The 17,589-nt window shown below is 40.8% G+C and overlaps 2 protein-coding genes across 3 annotated transcripts in view; one reads left to right on the top strand and one right to left on the bottom strand.

The window, feature by feature from the left end:
* LOC124124654 (neuropeptide-like protein 29) overlaps nucleotides 1–17,589 on the top strand; it is a 234,840-nt gene that overhangs the window by 23,795 nt on the left and 193,456 nt on the right. The window lies entirely within an intron of this gene.
* The window catches only part of LOC124124657 (solute carrier family 23 member 2-like), a 49,404-nt gene that overhangs the window by 16,072 nt on the left and 15,743 nt on the right, over nucleotides 1–17,589 (bottom strand). For both annotated transcript variants that reach the window (XM_048393234.1, XM_046487876.2), the window contains exons 3-4: nucleotides 1,912–2,084; nucleotides 860–1,017 (exon numbers count right to left, since the gene is read on the bottom strand). In XM_048393234.1, the coding sequence (XP_048249191.1) occupies nucleotides 860–1,017; nucleotides 1,912–2,058 (305 nt within the window). In that variant the 5' untranslated portion in view covers nucleotides 2,059–2,084. The remainder of the gene's footprint in view (nucleotides 1–859; nucleotides 1,018–1,911; nucleotides 2,085–17,589) is intronic.

Here is a 17,589-nt window from a genome sequence, read left to right as displayed (position 1 = left end):
GATGCATGTCATCGATCCCAATTGCGTGGATCGATGCTCATGATATTAAACACTGGATTGTCTGGTCCAGACTCGATTATTTACAGACCGCCGTCATATAGCTGGAATATTGCTGAGTGCGGCGTTAAACAACAAACAAACAAACCAACCTTAGAGAATTTCGTGTCTCTGGGCTGCGACAATGGGAAATAAAACGACAAAACCCTTTCCAAGACATGAGTTCCACAGAGTAGCGTAAAAAGATAACGGTCGTGTTTCCTCATCAAGGACACGAAGACGCCTAACACAGGCATTGATTGAAGACAGGCAATGTCACAGTTACCTTGGTCATAGTTTGTAATTACAATACATGGATAGAGCTTTTTGAGAAAAGTGCATTTTGTGATTTGACAATTTGTGTAACTATATATATGAACGAATGTCTAATTTTCAGAATGGACCATTATGTTTCCATATGGTACACTCAAAGTCAGTTATCGTCAGTTATTTTTTTCGATAAAGACAATGTTAGTTCTATTTCAGTGGGATCGAACCTGCAACTCTCGTATCTGTAGTCTGGTGAGTGAACCACTAGGCTAAAGAGGTGCTGATAAATCACAATGCTTTTAAGAATCTCATTTTTTCAAGCACATGTTCGCAAGCACGAGATATATTACGTCCGTTTCCTGAAGTTCATGGAAAGTGTAGGAATATAATTTTTTTGATAAATGTTGTTTCAGATTTGTTACGGTTTATAAGACATATATTCTCTCAGGTTTGGTTAAAAATATAAACACTAGGGGCCTGCCTTCGGGTTTGTCCATCTCCCCCGTGTTGACATTCTTAACCAAACTCTCGTGTTTGCCCTTTATCTTCTCACCTGATACCGACAACCGTTTGAAGTAGCGTGGTTAAGCCACTCATAAGCAGTGTTGAGGAAAGTAGCTTCGATCTGATTGGACTGTCATAAGCTGCGCACACAGCGTCTGAGATGATGAAGGCAGTGGCTACCGTGAAGGCAAGGTTCATCATGATGTGCTGCAAGGGGAAGGAAGTACCAACATCACTTGTTTACTTTGTGTTGTGTTTTGGTTTGTTTGTCAACATTTATGTCACGGCGGTCTCCAAATAGTAGTATGGGTCAGACAAACAGTGATCGATATTATGATCAACGTCCCTCTCTGTCGTGAACGACGACGCACAATCAGCCAAGTTACAGAGCCTGGTTGGTAAATAGCTGGGACATAGTAGGGACTTAACGAGTAATTGCCACTGGTGGCGCTACGATCGAGCCACAATCTGTAAATAATCGAGTCTTGATCAGACAATCCAGTTATTGACATCATGTTCATCGATCCACGCAGTTGGGATACGATGACATGCATCAACCAAGTCAGCGAGCCTGACCACCCGTTAGTCGCCCCTTACGACAAGCAATGGTTACTGAAGACCTATTCTACCCCGGATCTTCACGGGTCTCTCAAGTTTTACATAGTCCCTGCACAAATACATGCTCTGATATTTTTGTCACCTTATTTTATATCAAATGGAGCAGCTGTTTTGTAAAAACAAATAATCTTATTTCTTTCAGTGTAAAATACACGCATTTTAAGTCTCTGCCTATGTTAATAATTTCAGTAACTGTGCTGTTTGTTGTTTATCGTCGCACTCAGCAATATTCCAGCCATATGATGGCTGGCTGTAAATAATCGTGTCTGAACCAGACAATCCAGGGACGGATATCATGAGCATCGATCTACATAAATGAAATACGATGACATGCATCAACCAAATCATCGAGCCTGACCACTCGATCCCGTTAGTCGCCTCTTACGACAATCCAGTAACAGCAAGCATTGGTTGCTGAAGACCTGTTCTAACCCGGATCATCACGGGTCATCTGATTAATATGTAAATAACTTGATCCCATACCTGTAAGGCAGCACTGAACAGTACCACACACGGCGGGTTTTGAATCAGGGTATAGTGCAGTCTTTCATCCTCATTGTCAACCAGTTTCTCTTCTCCTCTGTCAAGATCCAGGTCGTGGCCATTGTTTACTCGTTTCTTGCCAGTCATGATGATCAACTAATTTTAGCCTTCTTCTGAAAATGCATGTGTTTCATGTAATATACGGCGTTTTATCAATGTCAGAATGATGAGATCTGATTGGTCCACGTGATATTGATACAATACTATGTATCCCGCCTTGAAGGGCAATAAATTTCTCAGCGGGAGAATATATCCTTTATACCCCGCCATAGTGAGTGAGTGAGTGAGTGAGTGAGTGAGTGAGTTGGGTTTAACGCCGCTTTTAACAGTATTCCAGTAATATCATGGCCTGTCAGCTTAATGTGGGAGGAAAGCCCGAAGTGATGCAGGTCCCATACGTTTACCACTTCAGTGAAACCCACGAGCACGGGTATGGTGCTGATAAACCTAGAAACATAATCGGGGTGAACCGGGATTCGAACCCACAATCATAGGTTTCTGGCGTGCCCAAGGGACGAAACTCTGCACAGCGAATCGCGGCGCCTTAGACGACTGGGCCACCCGTGCCCCCATACCCCGCCATAAGCAAGACAGACTGCACGTGGATTTCTCGTGATCCTGCTACAACTTATAGTGTACTGTATAAGTTCTGTTATATCCCTCTGCCTGACAGGTGGAATAGTTGAGATGTTGAACAATATAACGCACTCGTACATAGTTCCATGACATGACAATACTTGGTGACATTGCAATCAGTTCACATGAAAATCCTAATGGTATTATTTAAGTGACATTATACCTTTGCCATGGCTTCATTGCAACAACACTACGATGATAGAAGTCATCTACATATGACTAATACATGACTCATTGCCATTTTAACATGACAGTGACACAGGTTTATTTTAAACAAGGTTTCACTGCGGTACAGGTGATAGTAAAAGGCAGTCATACATGGTTACAATTGACATGTTGGACTACATTTGCATGAATTGCATATCGTCATGTATCCAGTTTTCGTTTATTACAAACAACCAAACATATATTATTTTTAAATTGTGCATCATATTCCCCGCGACGTGTATCTCATTGGTGAAACAAACCATCAGGGGTTAAGTGCCGATAGTCCAAGGGTCAAAATCGGGTATCAAACCCCGACCAGCGGATACTGGCATAGCAAAGGGACGTAACTGTAGATGTGCCCAAGAATACTCGACGACCAGTGTCCCCTAACAAGAGGGTAACTCGTACAACTCTTCGAAATGTTTCATCATTATTATAGTGGTTTAAATATCGTGACATTTGCTGTGAAGAGTGTGGCATTGAGAGCATAGAAACACATGGATGTAAGTAAGAAAACTCTCTCCAACAATATAGTAAGTAAACACCTCTCTCTAATGATAAAGCACGTAACCAAATCTTTCTAATCATATTAAGAAACAACTCTCTCAAATGAAAAAGTAAGTAACCAACTCTCTCAAATGATAAAGTAAGTCACAAACTCTCTCAAATGATAAAGTAAGTCACCAACTCTCTCTCTCTAATAATAAAGTAAATCACCAAATCGCTGTAATGATAAAGTAAGTCACCAACTCTCTCTAATGATAAAGTAATTCACCAACTCGCTCTAATGATAAAGTAAGTCACCAACTCTCTCTCTCTAATAATAAAGTAAATCACCAACTCGCTGTAATAATAAAGTAAGTCACCAACTCTCTCTAGTGATAAAGTAAATCACCAACTCGCTGTAATGATAAAGTAAGTCACCAACTCTCTCTATTGATAAAGATAGTCACCAACTCTCTCTCATGATAGAGTAAATAACCAACTCTCTCTAATGATGAAGTAAATCACCAACTCTCTCTAATGATAAAGTAAATAACCAACTCTCTCTAATGATGAAGTAAGTCACCAACTCCCTCTAATGATAGAGTAAGTCACCAACTCCCTCTAATAATAAAGTAAGTCACCAACTCTCTCTAATGATAAAGTAAATCACCAACTCGCTCTAATGATAAAGTAAATCACCAACTCGCTCTAATGATGAAGTCACCAACTCTCTCTAATGATGAAGTAAGTCACCAACTCTCTCTATTGATAAAGATAGTCACCAACTCTCTCTGATGATAAAGTAAGTCACCAACTCTCTCTATTGATAAAGTAAGTCACCAACTCTCTCTATTGATAAAGATAGTCACCAACTCTCTCTGATGATAAAGTAAGTCACCAACTCTCTCTATTGATAAAGTAAGTCACCAACTCTCTCTATTGATAAAGATAGTCACCAACTCTCTCTATTGATAAAGTAAGTCACCAACTCTCTCTATTGAAAAAGTAAGTCACCAACTCTCTCTTTTGATAAAGATAGTCACCAACTCTCTCTGATGATAAAGTAAGTCACCAACTCTCGTTATTGATAAAGTAAGTCACCAACTCTCTGTGATGATAAAGTAGGTCACCAACTCTCTCTGATGATAAAGTACGTCATCAACTCTCTCTCTATTGATGACGTAAGTCACCAACTCTCTCTGATGATAAAGTAGGTCACCAACTCTCTCTGATGATAAAGTAAGTCACCAACTCCCTCAAATGATAGAGTAAATAACCAACTCTCTCTAATGAAAAAGTAAGTCACAAACTCTCTCTAATGATAAAGTAAATAACCAACTCTCTCTAATGAAAAAGTAAGTCACCAACTCTCTCTAATGATAAAGATAGTCACCAACTCTCTCTGATGGTAAAGTAAGTCACCAACTCTCTCTAATGATAAAGTAAGTCACCAACTCTCTCTAATGATAAAGTAAGTCACCAACTCTCTCTAATGATAAAGTAAGTCACCAACTCTCTCTGATGATAAAGTAGGTCACCAACTCTCTCTGATGATAAAGTAAGTCATCAACTCTCTCTAATGATAAAGTAGGTCACCAACTCTCTCTGATGATAAAGTAGGTCACCAACTCTCCCTGATGATAAAGTAAATCACCAACTCTCTCTGATGATAAAGTGAGTCATCAACTCTCTCTAATGATAAAGTAGGTCACCAACTCTCTCTGATGATAAAGTAGGTCACCAACTCTCTCTGATGATAAAGTAAACAACCAACTCTCTCTAATGATGAAATGAATAACCAACTCCCTCTAATGATAGAGTAAATAACCAAGCCCAGCCGCTAACGCCGCCGCCGCAAGCCCATCCGCTACCGCCGCCGCCGCCGCCAATCCACCCGCCATTACAAGCCTTGGGTGGACTTGCGGCGGCGGCGCTAGCGGGTGGGCTTGTAATGGCGGGTCGATTGGCGGCGGCGGTAGCGGATGGGCTTGCGGCGGCGGCGGTAGCGGATGGGCTTGTAATGGTCGGTGGACTTGCGGCGGCGGGTGGGCTTGTAACGGCGGCGGTATGCTATGTTTATTTCTCCTGTGTCGTAACATGACATCTCTCCTTGAAAACATTTTTTCACAGTCCGGACAGGTGGCAACCCCCATGGTGATCCAATACGGTGTGCGATTAGAGGGTATGAAGCTTTCTTTTATACCCTTGACTCTGTTGACGCTTCAAGGCAGCAAGTGCCCGTTCCACCACAGCCTTCACCTCCGACACATGTTGTATTTTCACGGGTTAGGGTGTTGTCTTCGATCCCTGTTTGGTTGTCATCGTATTCATTTTAGGTGTTACCTGTCTCTTCTTTGTCTTCAGCGTCGACTTCTTGGCTGCTTGTGGTTTCTTTCTCTGTTGTGATTTTCTCAACGTAGTCTTCCTAAATATATCTCTAGGGTCAAGTCTAATCTCTGATGCTTTCTTCATGTGTGAGTATGTTAAAAAAGGGATCATATTAGTATATAGTCTTCGTCATACTACACCCGTGAAGGTCCGGGTTATAGAATCGACCTTCAGTAACCCATGCTTATCGGCGACTGACGGGGATCGGTTGGTCAGTCTCGCCGACTCGGATGACACGTGCCATCGGTTCCTAGTTGCACAGATCGCTGCTCATGCTGTTGATCACTGGATTGTCTGGTCCAAGCTCGTTTATTGACAGACCACCGTCCTAGAGCTGGAATAATGCCGAGTGTGGCGTAAAACTAAATTCACTCACTCACTGATACCAATACATCTAAAAACTAATGTCATTTAAATGGTGAGTTTAAACGCGTATTTTACCCTTACAAGGACGAGTGCATTCCACACACCCTTCCTGTTATCAAATGTGTCACTGTTTACAGTTCGGGCGAACATAACCCTATAGACATGTGTGCGGGCGAGTTCATTCATCAGAAATCTGTCATTTACGATGTCTTTATAAATATGAACTGCTAACTACGCTCATAGCCATGTTGCGTGTCGTGGTTAGAACCGTAATTGATCTATTGATAGGTGTCATACATTCGTGTTCGGATATAGGTACAACATCTACACGCACATACTTTCCTACATCATTCAAATGTATTAAATACCGGATACGTTTAATAGACACCAACGTAAGAAAGGTTTAATGAGGGGAATACCCATATATATCCTCTCTGAAATAACTCCCTTTTCAAATAACAAATGTACAACACATCTTCCCTAACATATCAAAAATACGGGACACTGGTCACACAATTTATGAATGGGAAGCTTCAGGCGAGGCTGGTATGTTGACATTAATTGTAAGGCCGGGGTATGTTGACATTGTTATGGGCGGTCGGTGGCTTAGTCTCTCTGCTATACATTAGCTATGAATAAACCTGCTTCGACATATATTTCCAATAAAACATTTTCCTCGTGAAACATTTTTCCATGATAAACTCTGTTCTCTCTTCGAATTAAGGGTGAGTATTGTAAACATGAAAATGTCCTATAGATTGCTTCCATCACTTTCCCAACAAACCTAGCTTCGTGTCGTCACACTGCTACATGTACTTATCAGTTTTCTATCTATTTTCAAAATAGCACGTTCTGAAGTAAAACTGTGCACATCATGTTACACGGTTAAGACTCAAACCGTAGGGGTTATTTGTCATCGCGTTAAATGGAAAAGCTAGCATTGAAACAGCAAGTCGGGACATAGGGCTGAATAATTCTTTACAAATGGTTCACAATAGTACGCAGCGCGGGTGATTCGAAATCCGGCTGCCTTCAGCGTTATAGTCAATGCAGGGTGACGTGACTACTTCGTTGTTGCGCGCTAAATGTAATTAAACGACACTGCTAGCTTGCTGATTGTGTAGTCTTATCTATGTTGTCTATATTTTTTTCTATACAGGTTGTCTAACGTTCATTGTGTACAACTTGTAGACCGTAGAAGATGAATTTGATCCAGCTAGACGTACATTTTTTATTCCTACATTACCCGGCGTATATCATGTTGACACAACCCGTCTCTATTGTGGTATGATGTACTTTCAACACACACCCTGTATTCATCAAAACCGGTCGCACGCTCTAGCGAGCGCGGGTTAAACGACGAGGCCACGTCAGTTGTCAAGCGCGCTCAATTCAAACTGGGCTGACGGGTACGGTCTGTCTATTTAGGGCAGCACGCTATACACATAGCTCTATTCATAACCCTTTACTTTTGTTTTCTTATGAATTCTTTTCTGCCTTATAAACACACACCTTTCATTCCCCCCTTTTCCCGACGCGTTGTTGATGCATGAGTCATCCTATCCGATCACGTGACTTGGATCAGCCAATCAACTTCGCATATGCCTGGATCAACCGGATCAACCAAAATGGCCTTCTGGCGACCCGTTATATACTACTGAAGTAAGTCATCAACTCTCTAATGATGAAGTAAGTCACAGTCTTCAGCAACCAATGCATGCCGTAAAAGGCGACTATGCTTGTCGTAAAAGGCGACTAACGAGATCGGGTGGTCAGGCTCGCTGACTTGGTTGATGCATGTCATCGATCCCAATTGCGTGGATCGATGCTCATGATATTAATCACTGGATTGTCTGGTCCAGACTCGATTATTTTACAGACCGCCGTCATATAGCTGGAATATTGCTGAGTGCGGCGTTAAACAACAAACAAACAAAACAAAAACCAACTCTCTAATGATGAAGTAAGTCACTAACTCTCTAATAATGAAGCAAACATTAACTCTCTAATGATAAAGAAAACAACCAAATTCATCTAATGATAAAGTAAGTCACGACTCACTCTAATGATGAAGTAAGTCACCAACTCTCCAATCATGAAGTAAATGACCAACTCTCTCTTATGATAAGGCAAGTAACCAACTCTCTGTAATTGTAAAGTAAACAACATCTCTCTCTAATGAAACAATAAATAACCAACTCTTATTTATGATAAAGTAAATAACTAACTCTCTCTCATGATGAAGTAAATTACCAACTCTCTCATATGATAAAGTAAGTAGCAAACTCTCTCTTATGATAAAATAAGTAACCAACTCTCTCTCTCTTATGATAAAGTAAATAACCAACTCTCTCTAACGAAACAGTAAATAACCAACTCTCTCTTATGATACAGTCTGTAACCAACTCTCTCTAATGATAATGTAAGAAACCAACTCTCTCTAATGATTAAGTAAGTAACCAACTCTCTCTTATGAAACAGTAAATAACCAACTCTCTCTAATGATAAAGTAAGTCACCAACTCCCTCTAATGATAATGTAAGAAACCAACTCTCTCTAATGATAAAGTAAGTAACCAACTCTCTCTTATGAAACAGTACGTAACCAACTATCTCTCTAATGATACTGTAAATAACCAACTCTCGCTAATGATAAAGGAAGTGACCATCGCTCACTGATGGTAAGTAAATAACCAACTGTCTCTAATAACATAGTAACTAACCATCTCACTCTGATTATATAGAAACTAACCAACTCTCTCTAATACAGAATGGAATAGTACAGAAAACGGAATATGCATATACAGTTGATGTTACGTCTCGTTATATCACATCCAATTCAAAACAAATCACTCACAACAATTCCACAATGACATTGTCGGCACACGAATCCGCAGATGTAGGCAAATAAAATATACATGTTTTGTTTCAGCCGTATCCCACGAGGCCTAGTGTGCAGCTTCGCGCCATTTCAGTTCAGCTGAAATATATACCATCAACAATATTGACATGGATGTAGATGTATATGTTTCAAAGGCAGGATACCAACAATGACAGGATTAAACAGGCATAACCAAACCGTAAGAATATCTCTCTCATTACCAGAGCTCCAGATAAGCCTTTGGTGTTGTGGGTATTTTACCCATGCATTTTAAAATCATTGGGTATCAGTAATTCTATCTGGGTATTCAAATTTCTGTTACCCACTTGTTTTTACACATGTGGGTATTTAAGTTAAATATTTAAAAACACTATTCATCTGGTTCTTGCAAACTGGTGTCGTGTGGGTTCGAGAGCTTTATAGGACTCAAAAATACCACGATACTTCCACAAGAAAGTGTGATTGCAAATGATCATGATGTAACTGTCATCGTGGAGTTTGGCAAGTTTGACGGAATGCCCGTTTATAATTTCAAAATAAGTTGCTGATTGGCTAATCGAATACGCAGGGTAACTTAACATTATTTTGATGATACGCACAAGTTTTATTTTTGTAGCGTATCTGTAAGATTCGTTGCGTATTTGATACGCTTGGATTTTATTTTACTGCGTATTTCTGCAGTTTTTATGCGTATTTCACGCAGATACGCAGCTTATCTGGAGCTCTGCATTACTATCTAATGATGTGCCGTGAGCAACAACAAAGGCGGTATTAGTTGTGACCAGCAAGGGGTGGACATATGTTGTATTGCAATCATATAAAATAAAATAGTAACAACAAGTATCAGTTATTTATAAGAACATTCATCAAAAAAAGGATTAAAGATATCAGAGTGCATGATACACCATGACATTCAAAACATGTCAATGTTTAAAGGCTTAAATATGATAGGTGTACTATCCATTACGTTTTCTAAAAGTCCATATATAACGTCCTCATTGCATTCAGTGAATTCTCGTGGCACTACAGTATTATTGCCCTGGTCAATTGATCAGTATACACTTGAATTTCATTCTCAGCTCAACGGGGAGTATACAACCCCAGTTGCCTTTGAGGTGGGTAATAAATATATGCATGCGCGGAATAAAACCATTGACTTGATAATAGCTATTCCATAGACATGATATTATTCGAGTGAGTGAGTTGGGTTAAACGCCGCTTTTAAAAATATTCCAGTTATATCGCGGCGTGTCAGCTTAATGTGGGAGGAAAGCCCGAAGTGATGCAGGTCTCATACGTTTACCACTTCGGTGAAACCCACGAGCACGGGTATGGTGCTGACAAACCTAGAAACATAATCGGGGCGAACCGGGATTCGAACCCACAATCATACTATTAGGTTTCTGGCGTGCCCAAGGGACGCAACTCTGCACAGCGAATCACGGCGCCTTAGATATTATTAGAATACATATGGTGTTTTATTCGTTATTTCACGTAAATAAGGGTTGAGTGTTTGTCTTTGATTAATTAGTAGGTGCAATCTGGCACTTACTGCACATTGATCTCACATTATGATATGTACCTTACAAATAACCTTACAGGAACAAGAGACAACAAGAGTGCACGCTTTAAAGAAAACAAGATTCTTAACTGAAATTGTTCCCTGTCAAACCTAATCACCAATCAATTTTTTCACTTATATATAAACGTGCCTGTCACAGCTTGTCATCATGATTCCACAAGGGATCAGCTTGTCATCATGATTTCACGAGAGATCAGATAGTCACAGCTTGTCATCATGATTTCACGAGAGATCAGATAGTCACAGCTTGTCATCATGATTTCACCAGAGATCAGATAGTCACAGCTTGTCATCATGAATTCACGAGAGATCAGATAGTCACAGCTTGTCATCATGATTTCACGAGAGATCAGATATTCATTACCTTGTCATCATGATTCCACCTGAGATCAGATAGTCACAGCTTGTCATCAGGATTCCACCTGAGATCAGAAAGTCACAGCTTGTCATCATGATTCCACCTGAGATCAGATAGTCACAGCTTGTCATCATGATTCCACCAGAGATCAGATAGTCACAGCTTGCCATCATGAATCCACCTGAGATCAGATAGTCACAGCTTGTCATCATGATTCCACCTGAGATCAGATAGTCACAGCTTGTTATCATGATTCCACCTGAGATCAGATAGTCACAGCTTGTCATCATGATTCCACCTGAGATCAGATAGTCACAGCTTGTCATCATGATTCCACCAGAGATCAGATAGTCACAGCTTGTCATCATGATTCCACCAGAGATCAGATAGTCACAGCTTGCCATCATGAATCCACCAGAGATCAGATAGTCACAGCTTGTCATCATGATTCCACCTGAGATCAGATAGTCACAGCTTGTTATCATGATTCCACCTGAGATCAGATAGTCACAGCTTGTCATCATGATTCCACCTGAGATCAGATAGTCATCAGCTTGTCATCATGAATCCACCAGAGATCAGATAGTCACAGCTTGCCATCATGAATCCACCAGAGATCAGATAGTCACAGCTTGTTATCATGATTTCACGAGAGATCAGATATTCACAGCTTGTCATCATGATTTCACGAGAGATCAGATAGTCACAGCTTGTCATCATGATTTCACGAGAGATCAGATAGTCACAGCTTGTCATCAGGATTCCACCTGAGATCAGAAAGTCACAGCTTGTCATCATGATTCCACCTGAGATCAGATAGTCACAGCTTGTCATCATGATTCCACCAGAGATCAGATAGTCACAGCTTGCCATCATGAATCCACCTGAGATCAGATAGTCACAGCTTGTCATCATGATTCCACCTGAGATCAGATAGTCACAGCTTGTTATCATGATTCCACCTGAGATCAGATAGTCACAGCTTGTCATCATGATTCCACCTGAGATCAGATAGTCACAGCTTGTCATCATGATTCCACCAGAGATCAGATAGTCACAGCTTGTCATCATGATTCCACCAGAGATCAGATAGTCACAGCTTGTCATCATGAATCCACCAGAGATCAGATAGTCACAGCTTGTCATCATGATTCCACCTGAGATCAGATAGTCACAGCTTGTTATCATGATTCCACCTGAGATCAGATAGTCACAGCTTGTCATCATGATTCCACCTGAGATCAGATAGTCATCAGCTTGTCATCATGAATCCACCAGAGATCAGATAGTCACAGCTTGCCATCATGAATCCACCAGAGATCAGATAGTCACAGCTTGTTATCATGATTTCACGAGAGATCAGATATTCACAGCTTGTCATCATGATTTCACGAGAGATCAGATAGTCACAGCTTGTCATCATGATTTCACGAGAGATCAGATATTCACAGCTTGTCATCATGATTTCACGAGAGATCAGATATTCACAGCTTGTCATCATGATTCCACCTGAGATCAGATAGTCATCAGCTTGTCATCATGATTCCACCAGAGATCAGATAGTCACAGCTTGCCATCATGAATCCACCAGAGATCAGATAGTCACAGCTTGTTATCATGATTCCACCTGAGATCAGATAGTCACAGCTTGTCATCATGATTCCACCTGACATCAGATAGTCACAGCTTGTCATCATGATTCCACCTGAGATCAGATAGTCACAGCTTGCCATCATGATTCCACCTGAGATCAGATAGTCACAGCTTGCCATCATGATTCCACCTGAGATCAGATATTCTTACACACCTGTGTGTGAGAAACCCATTTGAGATAACTGGTATCAAACATTTGTGTGAGATCGAATTCCAGGCCCGTGATTGGCTACTCCATGGTGATGACCTGAGGTCAGATAATGACGGACTACTTTCCTGAGTGTAAGTCATTCATAAGTTGCTCGTGCTACAGTCGAATGTTCACCTGCGTATGTATTGAACAACAGGACCGTGTAATTAATAATAAAAATAAACTAGCTCGTCCTTGTCTGCGTGTTTGTTTGTTTTTATTATCAGTTACATTATCTGTTGTTATGTCAACATTATCGTTTTTCCAGAGTGTAAACCCCCTGGATGCCACAGCGACACATATGTCCCTCCTCTTCAACCTGGCCTCACTTCGAAATCGAATAAAATTCAAAATACATCACGCAGACTAATACACTTCACAGTTGTGAATTCCCTATTCTGTTTATCATTTACTGTCATTTTAGGCAATTTAAAATTACTGAAAGTGACTGAAAGTTAAGTACATTGTAAATCTCGCCAAATCACAATTCACGGCGTTATATAAGATCTAAATATTTACTGTGTGTTTAGAAATCTAAATATCGGATATTTACTCGAATAATTACAGTAGAAAAATAGCATATTAGCGATCACGGGTATCAAATCACTATATGATAATTCTGAAACGTCGCTGATAAGCCTAGAATCGTTTAGAATGTTTTGGAAAATACGCATATACACGAACGCCGAAGTGTACGTTCCGCCATATTGGATTCTGTTAATAAAAATGCCGGTTATGAGACGCCTATTCGATCAGGTATATTTCAAACTCAGCTGCTATACATGCATCCCTGAATAACTGGTATCAAACATATGTGTGAGATCGAATTCCAGGCCCGTGATTGGCTATTCCATGGTGATGACCTGAGGTCAGATGATGACGGACTACTTTCCTGAGTGTAAGTCATTCAAGTTTCACGTGCTTCAGTCGAATGTTCACCTACGTCTGTATTGAACCACAGGACCGTGTAATTAATAATAAAAATAAACTCGTCCTCGTCTGCGAGTTTGTTTGTTATTATTATCAGTTACATTACCTGTTGTTATGTCAACGTTATCATTGTTTAGGGTGTAAACTCCATGGATGCCACAGCGACACGTGTGTTTCCTCTTCCACACTCACTTCGAAGTCGATTAAAATTCAAAATACATCAGCAAACTAATACACAGCACAGTTTTGAATTCCCCCTTCTGTTTATCATTTACTGTCATTTTAGGCAAAGCACATTTACTAAAGGTGACTTCTAAAAATTAGGTACATCGTAAATCTCGCCAAATCACAATTCACGGCGTTATTTACTGTGTGTTTAGAAATCTAAATATCGGATATTTACTCGAAAAAATAAAGTAGAAAAATAGCATATAAGTCATGACGGGCATCAAATCACTAATGATAATTCTTCAACGTCGCTGATAAGCCTAGAATCGTTTAGGATGTTTGGGAAAATACGCATACACGAACGCCGAAGTGTACGTTCCGCCATATTGGATTGTGTTTACAAAATGCCGGTTATGAGACGCCTGTTCGATCAGGTATATTTCAAACTCAGCTTCTATACTTGCATCCCTGAATTCCTCATACATTTGAGAAACAAATGACAAATGGTCTTTGCCGCCAATGCAAATTATCTAGATGAAATCATGCGAAATAAATTAGGTATGGAAACGAAAACTGTTCTCGGAAAACTGTAAACAAAGCAAAATTCAGATTGTACACTGTGTTGATTTTTAGAGGTACTTTCGTCTAATTGTTGCATACATTGGCTCGATCGCGCGTTTGAGAATAATCATGGGAAGAGCATCGTTGCACTAAGCTAGTATGGAATTACACATATACACATTACAATGATGTGGTAAATTCAACAGAAGCCGTAAAAGTTTCCGTCCTGTGTGACGCCATGACTGACGCTAAATCACGCACAACGATGACGGTAGTTATCTGCATTTCTGACTAATTCTCTTTGTTACATTCGAAAACATGGTAAACAAATAACAGTACGCAGATTGTCAGAATGTTTCTGATTACTTACGTGACACATTTATGTATACTTTATGAAACGCAAGTCGAGTATGCAGTATACATGTTATTTATTTTCAACAGTAAAGACAAGAAATACTAATAGGGCAAGATTGACAAAAATTTGACTGAAGACAGTTTAATGGATTAAAAGGCAGATGACATAATTGTTTTTTGGCTTACACAGTTTCGGGTCAATACCCAAAATGTCAGTCAATACCTGGTGTGACCACCATTAGCATTGATCACTGCCACACATCTCCTGTACATTGAGTGGATCAGACGATTTGTGAAGGCCCTATGGATCCTCCTGCACACATCCAGAGCAGCTGTGCGTAGTTCATCGGCAGTTGTAGGGACTGGGCGCACATTGTGCAGACGCCTTTGAACCTCATCCCACAAGTGTTCGATTGGGTTCAGATCAGGGCTGAAGGCTGGCCACGGTAGATGTTGTGTTGTTGCAGAAAGGCCATGGTAGCTCTGGCAACATGGGGACGAGCGTTGTCCTGCTTGAAAATGTGTTGTTGATGTTGTGCAAAAAATGGAACAACGTGGGGTCTGATCACTTGGTCGATATACCGCTGAGCAGTGACGCCGTGTCCCCGACCTTAACCAACATTCAGAAAGCACATGGGTCCAAGTCTCGAATTAAGTCCAATCCCTGCCCATATCATGACGCTAGGTCCACCCTATGGATCCCTTTCCACAACGTTTCTGTCAGCGAAACGATCACCTCGACGCCGCCAAATTCTGACTCTTCCGTCTGCATGGGAGACACAAAAGCGACTTTCATCAGAGAAGATGACACGCCTCTACTCACGATGACGCCAATTGCGATGACCCTGTGCCCACTGAAGTCGTGCTTGTCGATGCTGTGGTTGGAGAACAGGACGACGTGCTGGTCGGCGACATCTGAGGTTGTTGGAACGGAGACGTCGGATCACAGTGTCACGGCTAATGTGTCGATTATTTGTTCCTATGGTCTGTCGAGCACTTTCACTTGCATTTAGGAACAGATGTCGCTGGTGTTGACGGGTAATCTGCCGATCTTGTCGAGGTGTGGTGACCCTAGGACGACCGCTCCGAGCAAGGTCAGCTGTGGTCTGTGTAGCATTGTATCGATGCAGGAGACGGTCCAAGAATCGGCCACAGTTTTATACCCACAACAGGTCGTGACAGTTCGTGCATTTTCGATTTCGCGAGAAATGGGTGCATGATACCCACATATTCATTGAAATGGTGCGTTTTGGCGATTCGTTTTCTATGTTGCGTTTTTTACTCGGGGCTATCAAAAAGCAACAAAAAATATTGATAACACCATCAGGCTTCACTACATGCTAAAACTCGTATAAATTTATGGTTCCGTGTTTGTTACCTATTTGCTTAAAACCACTTGCGTTTCTTTTGCGTGTGAGTATATATACGATCCCTCAATCAACGAAAATCCTCCTCTGGAAATCCCGCGGACTGTTGTCAGTGAACACGCCATTTTGTAAAAGTCGGTCACCGGTAGTGATGTCATACGGAAGTAAACATTGTTGTACATATTTGGTAATTTCTTTGAGGCGTAAACTTTTAACTCGGCACCCAGGGTGTTCTTTGTTTTTGTCTAGTTTGCATTATCATCATCGCCTTGATAATCTACAGATATGGCGGAAACCTTTTTGTGTAGGGTCACATTATTTATGAGTAGTAAGCAGTACAAAGGGTGACGTCACTTATGACAGTAGTGTTATGTATTAGTGGGCTACGGCAATCATGAGGCTAGACAAATTGCATCGGTTCTATCGGTGCGATTTTAGGGTGTGTAAGAAACACATTACTGCACTCCAATCTCATTAAAATCAGATCTTAGTTTTCGTTACCGCTAAAAAAAGATCTGAGGACATCCCATTACGGGTCACGTCAGACCGACCTTGCGCAAACTTTGACTGACCAATGGAATGACTAATCAGAAGGCAGCTTTCTCGTGCTTTACGGCACTAATTTCAAATTGGCGACTACGCTTCGAAACATATTTTGACAAATTCTCGATTATAAATTTGAAACCTGAACAAAAGAACATTCCGAAATGGCTAACATATGGTCTATAGTGTATGGATTCAGTTGTTAAACCCGTAACTATCGTTCGGAGTTAAAGTTTTCGAGGTTGCAGGATTAGAAATCTCATTCCGACTGTCACTTTCATAATCTGGTAAGCGATGCTCTGATTGGTCGGATGAAAGGTCGTTCTGACGTGACCCCTAATGGGATGTTCTCAGATCTTTGTTCAGCGGTAGCGAGAACTAAGGTCTGATTTTAATGAGATTGTACTGCACTCGTGCCTGTTAGATACCATTGATCTTACAATTCGTTGTTACAGGGCGTATCTCACTCGCTTTCGATCGTTAGATGCGTTTTGAAACAACTCGTTGTAAGATCAGTTGTATCTGACAGACTACTCGTGTAGTAATCTCTATATCATATACTAGTTTACTGATATCACAGAATAAGCCGAATAATATCGGAGCGTAGTTCAAAGCATAACGCCTTCTCTCATCTCATTCGGATACAAATGTTTTTTTTTGAGGGGGGGGGGGGGGGGGGGGGGGGGGGGGTGCTTGATTACTAAAAACGACTTCTGAAAATTAGGTACATCGTACATATCGCTACATCTCGTGTGTGTTTTGAAATTTAAATATGGGATATTATCTCTGAAAATTCAAAAACAAAAAAGCAAATTAGTGACCACGGATATCTGGGCATGTGTGTGGATGATGGGGGGCGGGTGATGTGTCTTCGGGGCTTATACATCAGGTCTGGATAAAATCAAGTGCAATAAATCGATCATATGTGAAAACGAACGATATATATATC

Source organism: Haliotis rufescens, unplaced genomic scaffold (genome assembly GCF_023055435.1).
Source record: "Haliotis rufescens isolate VD_foot unplaced genomic scaffold, xgHalRufe1.0.p SCAF_12, whole genome shotgun sequence".
Lineage (NCBI taxonomy): Eukaryota > Metazoa > Mollusca > Gastropoda > Lepetellida > Haliotidae > Haliotis > Haliotis rufescens.
This window is presented reverse-complemented; position numbering and strand designations above follow the sequence as displayed.